Below are 23,119 nucleotides of genomic sequence, written 5' to 3' on the forward strand. Positions count from 1 at the left end.
TTGTCCTTTTACAACACTGTACAGTGAAACTGCTTTTACGTAGATACACACATGCCACCACATAATATAACACATATGTATAATATGTTGAACTTGTGTGCATGGTGATATCAGTAGACAAGAATGCTTGTGATATAAAACAGTTACATTTTACATTTTAAATCCAATGAAAAGAAAGTTTCAGATTCATTTTCACAGTTCTATTTCAAGTCATTATTGTAGCTATTGTATTTCAGCTTATACTCTTTCAGCACTGATGAAATGTAACATTTATTTTCTTGTTCCTAGCTACCACCCAGTGAAATAATGTGCCTCATTCAACTATTATTTGATTCCATGAAACACATTTTGTTTAAGCGTGTATGTATACCTACTTATAAAAACAAAACCAATGCTTTTTTTTTTCCGACCACTAGCTTGGAATTTGCACTTCTGGTATGAATATTGAGCAATGTTTGATATTTTTCATTATCACACAAGCTCTGGAGTGGACTGAAGCATTTGGACATTGATACATCAGAATACTGCTTGCATCACTTACAGACTATGGAGTAATTTTTGTTAACACTCAATATTTTGTATTTAGATGAAAATACTTAATTTTCTTTTAAATTTGCCAGTGACATTTTTTAAGTTTTTACTTTTACATTTATATGCACATCACATACAATTTGGCTTTTTGAAATCTAATCCATTAAATCTGTATAATGGGTACACACATTTAGTAATTACATCCTCAACCCCAGCATGTGTGTGAAAACAAGTACAGTGGTATATATTGGGGCTGAGCCAATACTACTTTGAACAGATACCCTCACAGATTCCCACCGATACTGATACAGATGCTTAAAAATTGTTATAATTAAAAGTTGTTCAAAATATTGATTAATATTACTGTGCAAGTATTCTACTCTAAATATATACATCAATTTACCAAGAGTTCTGCTTTAAACAATAAAAAAGAAAACATCAGAATATTAAATTACAAATCACATAATTCCAGTCTTTCACATAAAACTGGTGAAAAATAAAATGAAATTTTGAACTTTGCATAACTTCCAGGATAATTAGACTCCGCAAAAGTACAGTTTGGCATTTTTGCGAACCTTGCGAAAGACTAAAATGCTGCAAAAGTATCGCCAGTTATTGGTAAATAAATTCAAACCGATACTTTCTGATACCTATACCAATACACTGGCATCTGTATTGGCTAAGCCCTAGTGTTAATTAAAAATGTCTCTCATAATACACTCAACTTTTGTGATCTTTATAAAACAGCGTTCCTCCTCTTTTTAGCACTATGCCATTAAGGAACCAAGGGCAGAATGGTAAGTGATATTGGTAGGAGGCTGAGTGTATTCTAGAGCTGCTTTATTAAGTGACCTTAAGGTGCAATGATCGTCTGGTCAGGCAATCTTACCACCATGACATTTAATATGTTATTACCTTAACCCATAACCCCTGCCTTCGGATTACAACAACTTAATCCTGTATTGTTAGCATCAGAATACCTGGTAAGTTCCTTAGCTACTGCAGAATCACATTCAACATGCTTCCTAAACAGCTAAACTTTTTGAAAAATTCATAGCACTATATTGTCTGTAAAATTGGAATTGTGTGCAATTTTTTGATTGCTTATACCTCTATATACATATTTTTCTTGCACATTTTTAGTAGCTCTTCTTTTAAATATACATCTTAAAATATATTTCCTCATACAAGTGCAATTATTTATGCAATTTATTTTAATTACAGAAGAAGAAGATAGTTGCTGTTGGGTTGTCTAATCTTGTAAACATCTGCCAAGCTGTTCATTTTTATAATTTTCAAAAAGCCAAGACTGACGGTAAGTTACTATTTTCATATTTTTGTGCGTTTGTCATCTCTTTATTACACACATACTGTAAATGGTAAAAATAGCGTACTATATATAGGGAAAAAATGAATAGATTCATTTGGTAGTCAGTTCATAACTCCTTGTCAATCACTTATTTTTTACTCTTCTTCCATTCTTCCCTTGACAGTGCACATGAGAAACCTGCGACACCTTGATGATTTTAGTGTTGTTGTTTTTAGAATTGGCAAGTGGTTAGAAAGGTCCCAGTTTCTTTAAAGTTTTTTCTTTGGCTTTTTTTTTCAGTTCAAAAAATATTCCAATATTTTTAAAAAAAACACTAAATATGCTGATGAAGGTAGTCTTTATTGTGCAATAAAACACTGTGCATGTAGTGTTTCAACCCTATAGCAGGGTCTTCTTCATGCTAAGAACCCAACTAAAATTAAAAAAGTACAAACGGGAAGATTATATGTACTCGCAACACAGGTTTCTAGACATGCACACAACTGAAGGTGTCAGTCCATATCTGAGATGTCTCCTCCCCTGGTATTTGTATGTGTCATGTCTCCTGACAGATGATTAACAGGTCGCTAATGAGTGTCTGGGACTATCTGCTTATCATAGCCTTACATTTGGATGTAGATAGATTCCTTTCCTTGTGGTCTTCTTTCCTCCTATCCTCTCTCTTCCTTCCTTCCTTTTTCTTATCCTTTCCACTGTTTCTTTGGAATTCTTTGTTGATCTTAAGAGGGAGGTGGAGTTTGGCGAAGGTCGCCATGGAAAGTGCTTAAATTTAACATGGGCTTTTTTGTATTTTGTTGAGTATAACATTTTAGGACAAAAATTTGCCGGAAAACACACAGTAGATGTGAACTTACTTTATGAAACTTTGAGTACATGACACATTTATGCAATTTCAGTTCGATAAATGTGCACAAATTCAATTTTTTTTTTCAATTTCCCATAAGGAAATACGTAAATAAGCACAGAATGGTTATAAGATTTGTGGGTAGCACCAACGAAAATGGCCATTATGATGCATGCTGACGTAATGCTCAATCCTTTTACGACTAAGCTCTAAGCTAGGGAGGACTTTTCTTTCAAAATTCACTTTCACGGCCCAAGATGATTGTTTAAAAATGTCATGTATTATCCACGGCGAAAGATATGGCCGCTTCAGCAGAATTTCATTCATCATAGTTCGCCACTTGGCCACTCGATGTCTCTGTTCGAAAATTGCCCCAGGCTGACGGTGAGGGCTAGTTCGCGCATGTGTTTGAATCCTCTGCATAGCTGGGTTCCGTCCCCTCGTCAGAAGGTCCCGTAGCTGTCACAGTTTGTGTATGTTTGAGTGTAGAGAAGCAGAGCATATTTACCGTGAATTGGAACCAGTGACACAGTAACTTTATCTCAACCCCTACCGCCAAGGACGTATTTAGGGGGTCCAGGTGTCCCAACCTCCCCCCGAAAGACTTACCAAGTACAAAAATTAAATAATGAAAATGATGAGATCATGAAATAACTTCAATTAAGTAATGAAAATAAGGTTGTTGTTTAATCGCAAATTGTTTATTTCCGCAAAAATATTTGAAAGCAATAGGACTTTGAATGACAGTACCAAAGAAGATTTATGCAAGAATTATTACTACTTATAATAACATGCAAAACATTACCAGGAATTTTACTTTCGTCAACTGGATCTAACACCATTTTTTCATGCTCAATAAATATTATATTCTTTATCTATTTGACATTAATTTCCTTTCCAGGGCAGTTTCTATTTTTTACAAATTTTGCTGACCTTAACTACACGTAAGCTAGATAATGAATACGTGATGTTATACTGTATCACTGTTGTTATACCGCCTTCTTACCTATTCATGTAATAAAAATATATTAATTAATTTAATATAATTATACTTATTTTAATTTAACATTATTATTTTGAGACATTACGTTAGGACGCCCCTCCGAAATATATATATAGATACGTGCCTCGTGTTCGATTTGAATAAAATGTAGAAAAGGCGGGGAGGGTGGTAGCGCTTCCTCTTTTTACATTTCGATAGTTTTACCTCACATGTAGTACTTTGTGAGTCAACGGTGCAGATAGGAAATACGTGTACACACACACGCACACACACACATAATTGATGATTCGCAAAGGAACTTCGTTAAATTCCCATGCTTGTTCCGCTCACAAATCACATCCTCTCCAAATTAAATTACAATAGCCTACTATTGTTGTTGCTTACATGTATGTGTGTGTGTGGTTCCTAGAACTTCACTACTTCCAATCATAAACTTGATGTGACTCTTGATTATGAAAAGGTCTACTGTTTCTTTGCAAATCTTTGCAAATCTTCAATTAATATAAAATTTAGTATAAAAACATAATTTTGGCTGACTTGCTAACTTGAGATTTAAAGAAATTATTAATTTGAATTCTTCATTAACAATAACAAAAGCGACATAAAATGTAGAAGGACAAGATTCTTGGCTTGGTTGAGAATTACATTAGAGATGTACAGGTTAGGAAAGGGGAAGGACAATTCCCTGTCTTCTTCCTCTTCAGCATGAACCCTGCCTCCTACATTCTACATGTCCATTCAAAATGTCTTCTTAGTTTCGGATATAGTTTGCCTCCCCTATAGCGTAATGGTAAAGATGATCCTCATAATGTCAAAAGGTCCCGAGTTTGGTATCTGGTGGACGCCCAATAGTTCAATCCCACTATAAATGTAGGTCCAGTCCCGATTAGCCTATCTATACATAAAGTAGACTTACAGAAACTCAAACTCAAGATACTCAAACGACCGGCATAGGGTTGATGGTGCTTGGTGCAGTGAGAGAGCCCCTTTGCCAAATCAAAATTAGGAAACAAAAACTCATCTTCAGGTGTTCCCCACTTTTTCGCCATTAGATGCTGTTCTGCATCGTGACCGTACGGTCTAAGGCTTCATGCTTTGGGCTCCAGCTACGGGACGCACGCAGTTTCGAGTCTCGTGGATGAAGTGTAACAACTTTGCTCCTGATATTTCAGCCAGTCAAACTCGCGGCCCGTGGGCCGCATGTGGGCCCCAGCATCCGTTAATGTGGCCCGCCTTGGCCCCACTTAACACTTCATGCTTGAAATTATCTATACATTTGTAGTTATCCCTTTTTCTCTTTTCTCGTGATACAAGACCAGACTCATCCAAACTTCAACACATTGACCAATTTTCCCTGCACAGGTATACATTCCATTATAGACTAGGTGTTGTGTCAACTAAGCAAGCTGATTGACAGGTTACTTCTGAAGTACGAAAATATCTTGCCAGCTGGGGGAGGGCAGCGTGCATACTTTGTCGCCTATGAGTCTGTTTCTTGATTTTCAAGGATTTACCTGAAGAAAAGCCAGTTTCTGTAAAAGTTTCAGAGAACCATATCGCTGCCCAAACTTCGTTGGAGTAAGAAAAGGACTATAGAAGAGGAATGTAGATTTAAGTGAAATGCTTAGGGTCAAGTGCCCATATTTCGGATACTTAATTTCAAATTAGATTTTCAGTACCTAAATGTAAACAAAATAAGCCATAAATGTGTTGATAAACATTGAACATATATTTATTAATGTTTCTGAAAGTTATATTAACATTTATAAGAAATACTTGGTATATTTTATGAAACAAAGAATAGTATGCATATTTTTAGTCTGACAAAAAGGCTGCCTAATGTCGGATAGGGTATTTCCTAATTTTGGATAGGGTTACTAATGAGTATTTGGAAAGGGTTCACAATTTTGGATAGTCGAAAGAATGACTGACAAAACATTTGTTGTCTGCATTAAGAGTTTCATGCTAACAAAAAAATTATTGCAGACTTTTGAGAAGATTGTTAAAAAAGAAAAACAGTGAAATCTGTGCGAAACGTAACTATAATTGCAAACAAACAGTTACAATTGTAACCAATTTATACTCGAAAGTAACATGTAAAATACTATAACCATGAAAAAATATGGGGGGAGGTCTATATAATTTACATATCGATGCTGCAATAATAATCACTGGAATCCCCCCCCCCCCTTGGCTCCATTGGGTTGAACCACTTAGTTCTGGATTTTAAGGTGTTGGGGTTCTAGATGTGTGGCCCGGATAGTTTTGACATTATCGTTATGCGGCCCTACTCACGAATTGAGTTTGACATTGCTGGTCTATAGGACCTGTTGAGGATGTGTGTGTGTGTGTGTGTGTCATAGAACATCACTACTTCCAAACAAACTTGATGTGGCTCTTATAGAAACATCTGTTTTTGGAGTGGAACGATTATGAAAAGGTTTACACTGGCCTCCCCGATGGTGCAGTGGTAGCGTCGTTGCCTTGTAATCAAGGGGTTCAAGGTTCGATACCCGGTGGAGGCACATAGTGGTTCGGATTCAACTTTAAACTGTAGGTCCAGTCCCACTTAGCCTTACTGTGCATAAAGTGGACTTAGAACACTAAATCAATTAACCAACCAAAAGGTTTACTGTTTCTTTGCAAATCTTCAATTAATGTAAAATTTAGTATAAAAACATAATTTTTGCTGACTTTCTAACTTGAGATTTAAAGACAAATTATTACTTTGAATTCTTCATTAACAATAACAAAAGTGATATAAAATATTGGATAAAATTCTTGCCTTCACTGAGAATCAAATTAGAGATGTACAGGTTACGAAAGTGGAGGGAGAATTTCCTGGTGTCTGCCCCTTCAATGTGAACGGTGCCTCCTACGTTCTACATTCCATTCAAAATTTCTTCTTAGTTTCAGATATATTTTGCATCCCCTATAGCATAATGGTAAAGGTGACCCTTGTAATTGAAAATGTCCCGAGTTTGGTATCTGGTGGACGCCTAATAGTTAGTTCAATCCCACTATAAATATAGATCCAGTCCCGATTAGTCTATATGTATATAAAGTAGACTTAAAACAGAAACTCAAGATACTCAAATGATTATCATAGGGTTGGTGGTGGTTGGTGCAGTGAGAGAGCCCCCTCTGCTCAATCAAAATTGTGAAACATAAACTTTTCAGTCAGTAAAACCATCGTGGTATGAACATTAAAATTTTTGTTTCAATTACATATTCGACGTCGATCTTGTTCACCAGATTACCAATTGTGATAACTTTTCTCTGCTTTAAAAACTACACAAGGAAACAAGTTGAAAACGTGAATTGGACAAGGTTTCTTCTCTAGAACTGATTTTTAAAAGACCATGTCTTAGAGATGCTCTGAAGGATATTCTATTCTTAAAACGCCAGTCAGAATAAGGGATCAGCACTTATGCATATTTTCTCATCAGGCACGTGACCGGGGGGGGGGGGGGAGGGGGGGAGTGAGGCTGAAGACCGTTCCGAAATCCTACAAATATGTAATTAAAATAGGGTATAGCGGTGATTAATTTTACTTACATTAAACATCTTGTACAATAACTTGTAGTATACTGAGAAATTCATCTTCAGGGGTTCTATTCCCCACTTTTTCGCCCTTAGATGGCAGCTGCTGATAAGGGATGAGCCTTCCCCCTGAAATAAAATTCTGGCTACAGGCCTGCTGTTCTGCATCGTGACTGTATGGTCCGATGCATCATGCTTTGAGCTCCATCTACGGGACGTGCGCAGGTTCGAGTCTCTTAGGGGAAACGTATCAACTTTTCTCCTGAGATTTCGGCCTGTGTATAGGACCGGTTGCCACCCACCATCGTGAGGAGATTGGGAAGCTATGAATGAGTCACGGAAACCTACAACAAAGATTAGGGGTTCGTCGTGCTGACCGCACATAACTGGTTGGACTGGAAGTGAGGCCGGCAGTCGGTAGGTGGGCTCTGGCCCTCAGGGGCTGTAGCACCACGGGTTTACTTACATATATTGGCGTAGCCACGTGTGGCTCCACAGAGGCTCGGCCTCTCCTCGAAATTCTGTCACTTTATTTTGACCAATTCACTGGGATTTTTTTAAGAGTACTTTGTAACACGTATAGTGCTGATCTTGAAGATCATACTATAATTAGTTGGACTGAGATTTCACTTGGGAAGCAATCAATTAACATTGGGAAAAATCACAATAGGAGAGAGCAACTAATGTGATGCAGGAACTGGTCATATGTTTCCACAGGGGATTCCCATCACCACTGAGAGTTTGTCCCCACCCTTGGCCGATTAGCCGGCCCCGTGGCGGAGTATTTATCTCATTTCGCAATGACGCCAGTGGTCCCGGGTTCGAATCCGGTCTGGGCATACATGTCCTTCATGAGCGTCTCTTCATCGATTACATCATATCATTAGCCAAGAGTGGCAGAAAGGCGAAGTAAAATAAACAAAATCAATCAATCTTGGCCGATTAAAGCTGCTGTGAACTCCCAACGATGAGAACTGTGCAAAGGGACTTAATTCAGATCATAACAAAGAAAACTACTTCATCAAAGTGTAAGTTCAATATTTAACTATTGTTTCCTGACATCTTTGTTACTACTGTACATTTTGTTACATTGTTTTGTCAGTCTTTCTCCTTTTCAGTTTTTCCATATGTTATTACGCATGTCCACGTTTCCCCTTTTTAAATTCCAGATAGTTTCGCTCCTGCCCATCTCTAATAGGGACTCGATTCGTTAATAGTTGAAATAATAATTGTTACTAATTCTTGCCTTCTTATTATCATTATTATAACTAACTAACTAACTAACTCTCTAGCCTTCTTAAACCCGAAGGTTCATGGCTGCAGCAACACAGGCCTTCCATCTGTCCCTATCTTGAGCAAGATCTATATACTCTTTTCCATCCCTACCGATTTCCCTTAGGTCCATCTCGACGTTGTCCCTCCATCTTCGTCTTGGCCTTCCTACTGGTCTCTTACCATCAGGTTTCCCAACAAGAATCCTGAAAACTCCTCTTTCCTCTCCCATTCGTGCCACATGGCCTGCCCACCTAAGTCTTCTTGATTTAATTATTCTAATAATGTCTGGACATGAATACAAATTATGTAGTTCTAAATTATGTAACCTTCTCCACTCACCTGTCTCCTCATCCCTTTTAGGTCCAAATATTTTCCTAAGGATCCTATTTTCAAATACTCTCAATTTATGTTCCTCTTTCAATGTAAGGGACCAAGTTTCACACCCATATAATACTACAGGCAAAATTACGGTTTTGTATATTTTAACTTTTAGATTCTTAGATATTAAACGAGAAGACAAAAGTTTATGAAGAGAGAAGTAACATGCATTTCCTGAATTAAGCCTACTTTTTATTTCCTCTTTAATATAATTTTCATTTGTTAATATTACTCCTAAGTATTTGAATTTGGAAACTGGTTCAAACGAGTTGTTATCAATAATTAGATTTTGATTATTACCTAACACTTGGTTTCGGCCTGTAAGCATATATTTAGTTTTCTCTTTGTTAACTTCCAAACCTATCTCTTTAGCAGTTTTGAAAAATATTTTAGCATTATTCTTAATTGTATTCACATCATCCCCCAGTAAGTCTACATCATCTGCATATGCTAACAACTGAGTCACACCATTTAATTTTAGTCCTTCTTTAGTTTCTTTTACCTTCCTTACAGCATATTCTAAGGCAAAATTAAAGAGCAATGGAGATAATGCATCTCCTTGTTTTAACCCATCATGAATTGTAAATTTGTCAGACATATTAATACCCACACGAATTTTACTTTCTGTTTCACTAGTGCATATTTTTATCATACTAACAAGCTTCTTAGGTATTCCAAACTCTACTAATATATTATATAATTTATCTCTTTTGACCGAATCATATGCTTTTTTGAAATCAATGAATAGCTGATGGACATTTTGATTATATTCCCACTTTTTTTCAAGTGTCTGTCTGATGTGAAAAATTTGATCTGTAGTTGATCTATTGCGTTTAAATCCACATTGATAATCACCTATAATTTCATTAGCATATGGGGTTAGTCTTGTTAAAAGAATGTTAGATAATATTTTATATGTTGTTGAGAGTAGAGAAATTCCACGGTAATTATTGCAGTTCATTTTATCACCTTTTTTAAACACAGGAACAATTATGGATTCTTTCCACTGTTGAGGGATTTCTTCTTTATTCCATATTAAACAAATTAATTTATGAATTTGACAAATTAATGAATTTCCACCATATTTAATTAACTCAGCTGGTATTAAATCAATGCCAGGTGCTTTGTTATTCTTTAGCCTTTTAATAGCATCTTTAACTTCAGTCAAGTTAGGTTCTGGGACTAAAGGTTCTGCTGTGTGTACTTCATTCACTTCTGATTTATCTCCTACATGGACATTTAAAAGGTCATTAAAGTAGTTCTTCCATCTATTTAGAATATCACTTGGGTCAGCTAGAAAATCACCGTCTTTATCTTTTATCAAGTTTACTTTAGGTTGCCACCCCTTTCTAAACTCATTTACACCTTTATATAAATCTCTGATATTTTTATTTTTGCTGTTTGTTTCAATTTCGTTAATTTTGCTTTTCAAGTAATCTCTTTTTTTACTTCTAAACGTGCGGTTAACTTCTCGCTTTATTCTATTATAATTGTTTAGATTTGTATCATCAGAGTTATTTAACCACCTAAGTCTAGCCTGATTTCTTATTTCTATTAGATTATGACATTCATTATCAAACCATGGCTTACTTTTTCTCGGTTTATGGTATCCTATACTTTCTTTAGCTGCTGATTCTATTGCATTACGTATGTGCTCCCAATTCTTATTTACGTCTGTTTCATTTATATTTTCATCATCATTTAAATCCTGCAAAACCTCAAATCTATTTGACAGTTTAATTTGGTAATCTTTCTTAATTCTTTCATCAGTAAACTTTCCTGTATCAAATTTTAGAACTTTTAGATTTTGTTGCTTATGATTTATCACTGAGAGTCTTTCTCTTAATTTAGCAATTACTAAATAATGGTCACTGGCACAGTCAGCACCTCTATGTGTACGAACGTCAATTATACTAGTATGCCTTCTCTTATCAATGAGAATATGATCTATCTGATTATGAGTTTTACCATCTGGAGAAGACCAGGTATATTTATGGATATCTTTATGTTTAAAAGTGGTACTTTTCACAATTAAATTCTTTGAGGTTGCAAAAGTAATCAATCTTATACCATTATCATTACTTAATTCATGAAGACTTTCTTTACCAATCGTGGGTTTAAATGTCTCTTCTTTCCCAATCTGTGCATTACAGTCACCTAACAGAATTTTCATATCATACTGAGAAAATTTATCAAAGACCTGTTCTAACTCTGTATAAAAATCATCTTTAGTATTATCATCTTTATCTTCCGTTGGTGCATGTATGTTTATTAAAATAATTTTACACCACCTACCCTGTAAAACTGCATATGATATCCTATCATTAATAAATTCTATTGTTTTAAGAGCCGAGATAATTCTATTATTTATGAAAAAGCCTGTTCCAAAATTATGATTTTCAGTACCACCATAGAAAAAAGTATAATTTTTAGTTTTACAATTCCCTTCTCCTGGCCACCTAACTTCCTGGACAGCTACTACATCTAATTTATACTTGACTATCTCATTAACTGTACACTGAAATGCCCCAGGCCGGTAAAGGCTCAGAACATTCCAGGTGCCTAATTTAATATTTTTCTTATTCCTAACGTAGATCTTATCCTTAGTCCAGGGACCTCCCAAAGTAGTCCCCACCCGGAGATCCGAACGGGGGACTATTTTACCTCCGGAATATTTTACCTTGGGAACATCCATGGCCTTATATTGCTGATTCTTGACATGGCTTTTTACAGTGCAGAGTTGTCAGCTCTACGCCTAACCCCCAATATGAATGGAGGAACTACTACACAAGACAAACACAAACACATTAGACAGCACAACTACTACACAAGACACACACAAACACTTCACAACTATAACACAATATAAATACAAACACACCACAACTACTACACAAGACAAACACAAACAAATTAGACTTTCAGAAAACTCTGTGAAATATATGGGTTTACTGAAACAATTTCATTATAAATTTACAAAGCAAACTTTACTCGACATTTAGACCATTTTGGATTCTAAAAATATTACTATATTCCTTTTCCAGAATGTCTGGAGTAGCGACTATGCGGTCTCTCTGAATAATAATAATAATAATAATAATAATAATAATAATAATAATAAACAAATCTTATCTTTTGGAGATTCAAGTGACCATTTCCATAGCCTTCCAATATGAAAAGTACCCCAAAATTAAAACGTTTTTAAATCAACATTTTATTACAAAAATAATATACAACACATTTTTAGTTTTGAAACAGAACTGCGCAATGGAAGGATGCAATATATCTACGTAACCGAGACAAGGAATCGCTACACACGAATCAAGTGAAGTGATGGTGTAGGATGTCCTTTAATTAGCAGAATGGCTTATCTTAGTGCGGGGGCACTTTGAAACTACTGTAATATTGTGCCCTAAACTACAAGACGATAAAACATCATTCTATGGCAAGGGAAAGTTTTCAGGAAAATATATAAGCCAGTGAACGAGGGGGAAACCTGACCTATATGGTATAATAATAATATTAATAAAACTCATTATATCAAGACCAAATAAAGGACATGGAAGCCTCGAGGGTGAGACTGTTGTGATAAAGCCAGGAGTAAAGAATGGAAGAAATGAAGGCATGAGAAAACTATGCTATGGAGACTAGAAACGAGGCAAGAAAGGAATGGCTGAAGTAGGTGAAGAATGATGTAAGAAAGGACATTTGAGAGAACAGGGAAGAAAGAAATGACAGGTTTTGCAAGTTATCCATTATGAAGGTGGTCATAGTGTTACAAGGGCTGTAGAATCGTGAGGGTAAGGAAATAAGATCATCATCCACGTACCATTATTCAGGCGAATAATAATATGGAGTTCCCTGTACGCTTGCATATTTTAACACTACAGATACTTTCCTGCGGAATCCACTGTTTCTGTGAGGAATCCACTATTTTGGAGTTAATCCAAGACATTGAAGAGGAGCGGGAAGCCATCATAAATAAAATTAGATTTGGAGGTTGGGTTCTCTAAGGGTTTGGCATACTTTAGGTCGCGCTGAACGTTTTCGAAAAGTTCTCTCCTTTCGAAAAATCGCTATGATATTCAACATTCTGAAAAATTACAATTGTTTAGAATTTCTTCTGCAGCACTGAAATGAAAATGTGCTCGCATGCTTTGATTGGCTTTTCTCTATAGATGCCTATGATAGAAGAGACAAGGGTGTTACGAAACAATCACAAATAGGCTATATAGATATAAGCGAAATCAAACCCCTTAAAGATTCACTTGACTAGTGTACAAGGAATTCTTCACGGATATATTTTCTCATAAATTCATACATCATACCGATTTTTCGGATGAAAAAGAAAAACTAAACAATAAATAAACTCAGAAGTTAAAACTGTAGAATCCTATGTTGAGCAACGAATGATGATGGTATGGGGGCTGAGATAAAGATCATGTTAGGCTGCCTCACCCCGCATCGAGGGAACCTGTGTATTTATTCTTGGTCCCAATAAGTTAGAATAAAGTCACAACAGTCCCAATTCTTAAAACTCACCTGGTTTCTTCATCAGGATAGCTAACGATTTCACAGGCATATCAGTGTCTCACCTTATCAGCAAAGATATAAACATGTTTTTCTCATACTGCATACCTCTTCATCTTGAGGGGCATATTTTAGTATTTCATAATACTAATTTAATTATCATTATTATTATATATCGATTTTGTATAAAAAAAACACCCCCTTCAAAAAAATACTTTCTTTCAACTGATATTCTTTACCTCCTTCTTTACTCTCAATTGATAATTCTAACCTCAACAAGAAAATTCAACATAATTATAGTAGCCACTGTAATCAACCAAATTTATTCAATCAAAACTTCAGTGATGAAGATTGTCTCTGGAGCCTGCCACTCATCTCGCTCCATGCAAGAGCCAGCCAGCAAGCAGTGAAATGTGAATTGCTTTCCCAGTGGAGAAATTTTAGCCTCCGAAACCAGAATGAAAAGAAACAGGTGGGTGTCCTTTTCCTAGAAACCTCACTGCGGGAGTCACGTGGAGGGGAGGGGGTGGTGAAGGGAGGAAGGTTCTCTTCCTAGTCCTCGGATATGTCGCTAGGTGTGTCTGTATCGTATCGGGCCAGGAAACTACTTTCATGCCAACCTCCAGGCCACTCTTAAGTCCCCAGTTCCAGTTTCCTCTTTATTTCTCCTTCCATTTCCTCACTAGTTCTCTCTTCTTCTTCCCTATCTGCCTCACCTTATCCCATTCAATGTCATGTTCTGTTTCTGTAGTGTGACTGAATATCACATTTCTGCCTCGCTTTAATTTCATGTCATCCATATGCTGCTTCAACCTGTCAGTCTCTTTTTTCTTTCTCCTATGTATACACTATCACATCCTTTGCAATTCAACTCATACATAAATCCATACTCTTCCTCTTCTCTGCTCCCTTTCTTCTTGTTTGTATTCTTTGCTATACTTAAAACTGCACATCCTCCCCTTTCTTATACTTGCTTTCCTTAGCACTCTGTATATCTTCTCTTGTGGCCTCTCCAATCCTTCATATGCCAAACCAGCTCTCTTTTTCTTTCCCCTCTCCTGTATTATCTTTCTCCTCCCTTTTCCTTTCTTCTTGTCAACTTCACTTCTATGTAGTACACCCTGGACTGCATTTTGTAGACTAGCGAGGCTCGTGAGGTCCGGGCCCATGGCCAAGTAAAATCCTCTTATGGGACTTGTGTCCTATCCATGTGTGTTTGATGAAAAGATGAAATAGATGAAGGCTCAATCACATTCAACCTCATCTTTGCAATTAGCCAAAATTGGCAGAAATGTGAAGTAAAATTAAACAAATCGGTCATTTTTTCTTTCTTCATCTGTTAATGTACTGTCTTGTCTTCCTTCTTGTAGCTGCTCTTTTCCAGTTGCTCCCGTAGGCTATTTACTTTGCTTTTCTTCTTCACCTTTTGTCATGCATGTCCTCCTGATTCTTCCATTCCTTATAAAATTTATTTTCGTTGCTTCACTCGCATCACTTTTTTTTTGTCACAGAACACCCATGCTGCACATTTCTTCTGAGGCCACATGGTCTCAATACCCTTTCCTCTCTCTCCCATCATTATATCCAGGAAACTACTTCTCTCTTCCTTTTCAAGTTCCAGCAATATTCCTCTTGCTTTATCCTCTATTTCTTTGGCAAATTTGTTCAGCTGCCTCTTTGTTCCCATCCATATCCTGAAACAATTGTCCACTTATCTACAAAACAGCATTACTTGTCCCTCCTTCATCTACACATCACATTTCAAGGCCTCCCCGGTGGTGTGGTGGTAACATCATGACCTTGTAATCAAGGGGTCCCAGGATCAATACCTGATGGATGCCCATAGTGGTTCAGACCCAATTTTAAACTGTAGACCCTGTCCCGATTAGCTTATTTGTACATAAAGTGGGCTTAAAAACCACTTAACTCATGACATTTCTTCAAACACAATCTTGGCTTCAAAACTCAGGCTACAGGTCTCAACTCTTAAGAAATAAAATTTTTATGTTGTGCTTACCTTGCTTGTGACTCAGGTTACCTCACTGAGCAAATGTATGTGGGTACAGATATAATTGAATCGGTCACATGAACAATGTTGTAAAGAATGGTTTTGCCAAAAGAGATGAAAAACTGTGTTTGGCTACTAGAACATTTTATGAAGATGGAAGAGTTTTGTGCACTGTGAAACTTCCTATTTGAGGAAGAATGAATGAGAGAAAACAGCATGGCTGATTGTTGTGCTGTTTCTGTGATGTTTTCTTTTTGTTGGATACAATGTTGTTTGTGTGACTGATCAATTTTTGCTATACGTTTTAGTGAGCATTCACATGTGCTGTTCAATCAGCGTTGTAAGCAACCAAGTCTTATTTACTTTCTTACAGGCAAGTGCTTTCAGATGTCATCATTTTCTGAGGCCAAAGCAACCAGCTTGATTGAAGAAAATGCAGTAGCATTCATAGATTACAACAAACGACAACTCAGCAGGATCTACCCAGCTGGTAAACGCACTGATTCTTCAAATTACACACCAACTCCATTCTGGAATGTTGGTTGTCAGATAGGTAAGCATTGTTAAAAAACTATGAACTTCATCTTTGTAAAGATGATTTTAATTGTTAATTAGAACGTTAACTAAGTTTATCATGGTAATAAATTACAACATTAAAATGACCATTTTCTGAAGTGACCATGAACTGTATCATAGGCTTGCAAATTTTGTGTGTGAATTTAGGCAGACTGAACACCCAAAGATTTTCTCTACATGACATGCAAGCACACTGAAACTTTTGTAGCCTATAGTTTCCTGATAAATATAATTAATTACTGTTCTAATCTTGATGATAAAAATCATAGTATTCACCCAGCAGATAATAGTTTTACTCTAGATACAAGTCATGTTGTATTAATATTATTAAAAGTATAATGACAATAACTTCAATTAAATGCCAACGTGTTAGAAATCACTGACACGTGATAAAATCCCTCATCTGAAATTGAAACAAATTTCATTGAATTGCATTGTCATGTGTGTGGGTATCCATTGAGTCATCATTATAAACTCAGCTGGCCCAGTGTTCTAAGTTACCTGCCTCCCAAATGGCATAGTGGTAACGTTGTTGCCTTGTAATCAAGGGGTCCTGGGTTTGATACCTAGTGGAGGCGCATAGTGGTTCATATCCCACTTTAAACTGTAGCTCCAGTCCTGATTAACCTTACTGTGTATAAAGTGAACTTAAAACACAAACTCAACTCAACGCAATCAATCAATGTTCTAAGTTATCATGCTCAACTATGCTGTAAGCCACTGTAATAAGAATATCAAAATAACAGGGACTTCTACGAAATCATGCCATGCCACTGATGCAGAGATACAAAGACACCAATTAATGCTATATCCACAGCATCCATGTTTAACAATATTTCTTTTGAGCACCATTCAAGAGAGCCATTGCTGGGGCAGTGTGGTGCACCAACCACAGTGTGTCATGCATTGAAACATACCCTTGTGGTTTGGACATTTCTGGTTTCCTCCCAGCCTGAAGCCTCATAAAGTGGCAAATGAAAACTGATGTAGCCCTATTTCATTCATTTGAGTATTAAATTGATATTATTTGGAAACTCATTGTAAATAATTTAATGTACGTATATTGTAGAGGATGGATTATTGAACTTGTAATATCTTTGTATGTTGATGTACACTTGTTTTGTTGATTGGTTGTCAATGATGGAGTTCCATGTAAAGATGTATGATTTTGAGTTATGCTTATGTAGGTCTTTACATGAAAAAAGAAAAGACTGTAGGAATTATTATTACGCATAACTGGGTAATATACCTGTTGCATTTAGTGGTTTAAATAAATAAATACCTTCAGTAAAAAAAGTACCCGGAATTTGGCTGGTGAAAGTCAGACATTGGAGGTATCGAGAATTCAATTAGTCCATAGGATGGCAGCACTGTACTGAATGACCACGCAGAGGGGTAGAGTAATCTATCCATCAGTTTGTGCACAGCAGCTGTTCAAGTTAGTTGTGTTGACGAGTGTCCTTGCGATTTGCAGAATGGAGACAAATATCGAGCAAAGAATTTGTTTGATATTTTGTTGCCAATGGACTGCTGTATGCTGAATTGTTTAAAATGCTACAAAAGGCCTTTGGTGATTCGGGTCTGTCGAAAACACAAGCATATGCATGGTACAAGGCTTTCAAAAAAGGCAGAGAAATTGTTGCTGATTTGCCCCGTTCTGGTCGACCTTCCACGTCGACGACTGACGAAAACTTCAGAAAAATCAGGACAATGGTGTTTGAAAACTGGCGTGCGAGTGTGAGTGAGGTGGCTCATGAACTTGGCATATCACACATGTCCGTTCACAACATTTAGACTGATGTGTTAGGCATGAAATGCATTGCGGCACGACTTGTTCCGAAGGAGCTGAATTTCCTGCAAAAAGCACATCGCAGGGATGTTGCTGAAGACATGATTTTGCGAGCCTCTAGTGACTCAACGTTCATGAAATGCATCATAACTGGTGATGAGACATGTATGTATGAGTATGACATGCAAACAAGTCAACACTCTTCGGAATGGCACTTTGAAAATGAACCAAAACCCAAAAAACCACTCCAAAGTCACTCAAAAATTAAGGTCATGCTCATTGTTTTCTTTGATTATCATGGTGTTGTGCACTCAGAATTCCTTCCAACAGGACAAACTGTGAATGAAGAGTTTTATGTGACCATTTTGAGGCGTCTGCATGAGGATGTTCACCGGAAAAGACCAGAGTTATGGAAAAACAATTCTTGGATTTTGCACCACGATGTTGCGTCTTCACACACGTCGACTCTTGTTCGCGAGTTTTTGGCCAAAAACTTTCCTCGCCCAAGCCCCATATTCTCCAGATATGGCTACATGTGATCTTTTCTCTTTCCTTGACTCAAGTTACCACTTTGGGGAAGGCGTTTTGGATCAATTGAATTCATTAAAGGAAATTTGCGGAAGGGACTCATGGCGATACAGTCTTCTGCATTTGAAAAGTGTTTTGAAGACTGGGTTAAGTGTTGGCATATGTGTGTTGCATCTGGTGGGGCCTATTTTGAAGGCGACAAAATAAATGTTGATGATTAACCACATATTTTGTGTTTTATTCACAAATTCCAGGTACTTTTTGTACGTAGTAGTATATGAATTGAAAATTCTATTTAGCATTGCACATGTGTTGCATTTTGTTGAATACAAAGTTTTGTTTTTTCCAGTCAATTCTGTTTTTATGAATAAACAGAATGAATACATGCTTCTTGCTTTAATGACATCACAGACTTCTGCAATTTTCTGTTCAATAAGGTTAATAACCAACCAGCCGGAAAGTATTTGCAGAAATTGATGCAGAACTCACTCATCTGAGCTTCATAATTATTTCTCTTGGTGCACACAACCATAAGCAAATTTTAATTGGTTAAAAGTGGTAGCGGTTTAGCTTTACATAATACTGTTTCCAACACTAAGTTATTTAAATGAAATTTACAAAAATATATTGTGCTATTTCAGGATTTTTGTGGCTCTGTTGAAATAAATTGAGAATATTAGAGTTGAAAGAAATGTAAAAATTGCAGAATATAAAATTACACCTCGTACTTGCACATGATCTTGTCATAGTAAATGTTGCTCCAACAGTAACTGGAAAATGTTTCTCCACAGTTGCACTTAACTATCAAAGTAATTGGAAACCAGTGTTCTTCAACACAGCAAAATTCAAACAGAATGGAAATTGTGGGTACTTGCTGAAACCTGAAGTATTAAGAGAAGATGTGCGTTACGACCCAAACATTGAGTTGGATAATAGGTAAGTAATCTTGGCATACACATATACATTCATTGATTTCAAATGAAACATCCATGCTTTCCAATATTACATCTAATGATTCATAGCAGCATCGTATCCACATAATTTAATGTCATCTACCACTCTAGAATTTTCCCCCATTTAACATTCCTTCTAGTCTGTGCTCAAATTGAAAATTCCTTGGTTGTGGTTGGTGGAGTTTGAGGGATGCTTGTGTGGTTCAACATGGAGACAGGGAGGTGTCCTTGCTGGGTGATGCTCTATGCAATTTTTCTTAACTGGGGAATGACCCTCCATGTTCCTACTCCACTTTGAGCATTGCTTCTAGTGCATGTTGTAGCAAACAGTTCCTTCTGTGCCAATGTCCCAACCAATCTCTCCTTCATCACTCCCAATATTGCTAGTTTTCATCAACTCTTTCAAGCATAATTTCATTTCATATTTTGTTAGTTAATTTAATACACTACATTTGTCACCATAACAAGATTTCTATAGCTTCTAGTTGCATTTCCTCACTTCATCATAGCACATCGAGCTGAGAGTTCTGTTATCTACATCAATCTACTTTAAAATTCGTGCAAATTTCCTCAAAATTAATTCTTATTGATCCACAAATAGTACAAACATTTCCTTTTCTTTTTTTATGTATATTTATATTTTGTTCACGGGAATTGCATGTCTTGAAACCAAACTGTTCTTTTAACTCTCAATCAGCATTTGAGTGTAAGCATCTTCAGCAGAACCCTGATTTTACATTCCCCAGTTTTAAATTTTCCACGTTATACATTCAATCTTGATGGTCCCAATGTAGCAAAATGTTATAAAATTTTCCTCGATTTTACATTTTCCTGCATTTTAAATTTTTTGAGCTTGGTCCCCTGAAAAACATAAAATCGAGGTTCCACTGTATTTAGTAGTGATATTACAATTTTCAGTGCGTGTTTTGAGGCAGATTTCTTATTGAAGTGACCTGATCTGACCTTACCTTAACTTGCTTTACCTTACCTTTTGCAAAATTATTTGTTTAATTTAAAACAATGTTTGAGAGCTTTTAATTATTCTTTGCCATCTTGTTTGAGTGTCTCAAGGTCCCGGGTTCGATCCCCGGCCGGTTCAAATCCGGGAACTTTTCTAACGATGGAAGCGGCCCCGGCACCCACCCAGCGTCGAATAACATGGGTACCTGGGGGAAACCCTGGGGGGTAAAGGCGGTCAGGGGCGTGATGCTGATCACATCACCCCCACTCACGACCGGGATCAAGAAAGTGTGGGGCGTTACCCCCACACCCCCTATACGCCTTCATGGTGTGGTGCTATGCACAGGGGAACACTTTACTTCTTTTTTTTTATCATCTTGTTTGAGTGTATGCAGACAAATACTGGTTATGAATTTCTGATAGTGGTGTCTCCGCATGATTTCAGCTAGGCTCTTCCATTTTTGAGAAGCTCAAAAGCTGCAGGGGGCTCAGTTTTTTGAAAAGAGATGAGACCAGATTTGATCCTTCACTATGTAATGATTGGCTGAAACAGCATGTGTTACCAATTAGCTGCCGAGAGAGTTTGCGACAGTAAATTTTTGCAAAATCAAGTGCAAGGGAAACTAAGTAAGGCCAAAACAATAGTCATTAAAAATATTTTCATGGTGTAAAAGGTGCTTGCATTGCTTGCTACTGTTAACCTTATATATTTTTGAATTCCAACCTACCCCCTCCAAGAAAATAATGGGTTGGGATTCCTTAACCTCTTAAGTGTGGACTTTTCTGTATAAGTCACTACTGGAAAATGTAGGCTTTTTTTTTTTTTTAGCAGAATTCCATTCAACAAAATTAAATTAAATAAAACACCAGTATTTGCCTGCCTTTTTCTTTGATGCAGTAGCATTTTCTTTATGTAGAATTGCTTTCACATTCAACAACAAATGTAAATGATAACAATAATACACAAATACAATTATGCAAAAATACAATAGTATATAGCATGCCAGCATGTATGTACTTCAGGTTTCTTTGTGGTGTGGAAGTCTTTGAAATAAGTGCAACTCAATGTTCACGCCAAACAATCCACATGATCCATATTTCAATTTTGTGTAATGTATGAACTACACCACATGACAGCAGACAACTTTTTTTTTTACATCTAAATTACATTCTATTTCTTCTTTTTTGTCTTCTTCCTCTTCTTTTTCATTTTCATCTTCTACTGTTTTAGTATTTACTACAGCTAGCATAATCTCTCCTAATGTGATTATGTTCTCAACAACTATTGAGATGAGATGTGGAAAGGATTGGTCTTTCTCATCTCATTTTGAAATTGTTCAATGCTAAGACTTGTCTTGGAATCATTCCTAGCAACAAATTTGGAATCAACTGCACAGACAAGATACAAATATGAGAAAAATGTACTCAACTTGTTGAGAAGTTTGTGTTCATTTTTAAAAAATTAAATATAGAAGATACGTTGACACATTTAATCCCTTCAGTGAATCCATGATTTTCAAGAACATTATCCCAGTCCAACTACCATTATTCAGGCCTAAACACAAGAAAGTAAACAGAATAATAATACTTGAAGCTTTCCTGGCGACGAATGATGAATAAATTCTCTTGGGCTATCAATCAGGTGAGTTGTGGAAAATATTCCAAGCTTTCGAGAGCTAACGTCACTCTAATCTTCAGGGTTGAAGTACAGTTCTGAGCATCAACCCGGTGGAGGGGAGTCCAGGTGAAGGTGGCGGACCAATCTGGTGGCGTGTCTGCTGTGTCTGTGCTTCTGGTTAACCTTCACCTGGACCCCCCCCTCCACGAATGTATATACATGGGGTTGATGCTCAGAACTGCACTTCAACCCTGAAGATGAGAGTGACGTTAGCTCTCGAAAGCTTGGAATTTTTTCCACAACTCACTTGGTCGATAACCCAAGAGAATTTATTCACCAGAATAATAATACTCAGGGGTCCTGGCTTTGAATCCTGGCATGGGTGTTTGTGAGTGTCCTTTCATCAATCTCATCATGTCATCACTCATCCTCATCTTCATGATAGTCAAAAGTAGCAGAAAATCCTAGTAAAATAAACCAGTCAATCAAGAATATTACTTGCAAGAACATGATTTTTCAACCATGTATAAACCTAAACAAAGTGTGTGCCAAAAAAGATTAAATTGTCAAACATGTGAAGACCTTCATTCCACACAGTAGTTCACTAGAGTTTGTGACATGAACACACAGAGGTCTCTCAGAAATTTGTAGTAGTGGGGGGTGTGGGTTCAAATGGTGTTACTGTAGGTCTAGAGATTTGCTTCACAAGTACTGTCAGATTGTATTCCAAATATATACTTACATAGTGAGTAATTCTGTATTAGTTTTTTCCCTTCCAAACGATCTTCACTCGAATATCAGTCAGTATTGGGAATTGTGTTGATATACTTTTAACTCTGAGTTTATGGTTATTTTATGAATGCATTATCTTTTCTTGTTTTATATTTGTAAATGGTTAGAAAGGAATTTACAATTGATGCATTTTGTCTCCATAGGTTCCAGAAGGTGTTGAAGCTAAAAATCATCAGTGGCCAACACATACCTAAACCTGAGCAAGCAACGGAGGGAGAGATTGTAGATCCATATGTGAAGGTGAAAATTATTGGTCATCCCAAAGACAAGCAGAAATGGAAGACAGAATCAGTAAGAAACAATGGTAAGTTTAGGCATACTTTGTTTATTGATCAATTGATTGAGTTTGTGTTTAAGTTCACTTTATGCACAGTAAAACTAATCAGGACTGAAGCTACAGTTGAGTGGGATCCGAACCACTATGTGCCTCCAACGGGTATTGAACCCGGGACCCCTTGATT

General features: G+C 36.7%; 1 protein-coding gene across 5 annotated transcripts in view; it reads left to right on the top strand.

The window, feature by feature from the left end:
• LOC145983907 (1-phosphatidylinositol 4,5-bisphosphate phosphodiesterase delta-4-like) overlaps positions 1-23,119 on the top strand; it is a 207,290-nt gene that overhangs the window by 163,799 nt on the left and 20,372 nt on the right. For all 5 annotated transcript variants that reach the window (XM_083117023.1, XM_083117020.1, XM_083117022.1 and 2 more), the window contains exons 11-14: positions 1,756-1,846; positions 15,816-15,995; positions 19,127-19,271; positions 22,802-22,962. In XM_083117023.1, the coding sequence (XP_082973149.1) occupies positions 1,756-1,846; positions 15,816-15,995; positions 19,127-19,271; positions 22,802-22,962 (577 nt within the window). The remainder of the gene's footprint in view (positions 1-1,755; positions 1,847-15,815; positions 15,996-19,126; positions 19,272-22,801; positions 22,963-23,119) is intronic.

The sequence above is a fragment of the Lepisma saccharinum genome, chromosome 2 (assembly GCF_977018435.1).
Source record: "Lepisma saccharinum chromosome 2, izLepSacc3.1, whole genome shotgun sequence".
Taxonomy (NCBI): Eukaryota; Metazoa; Arthropoda; class Insecta; order Zygentoma; family Lepismatidae; genus Lepisma; species Lepisma saccharinum.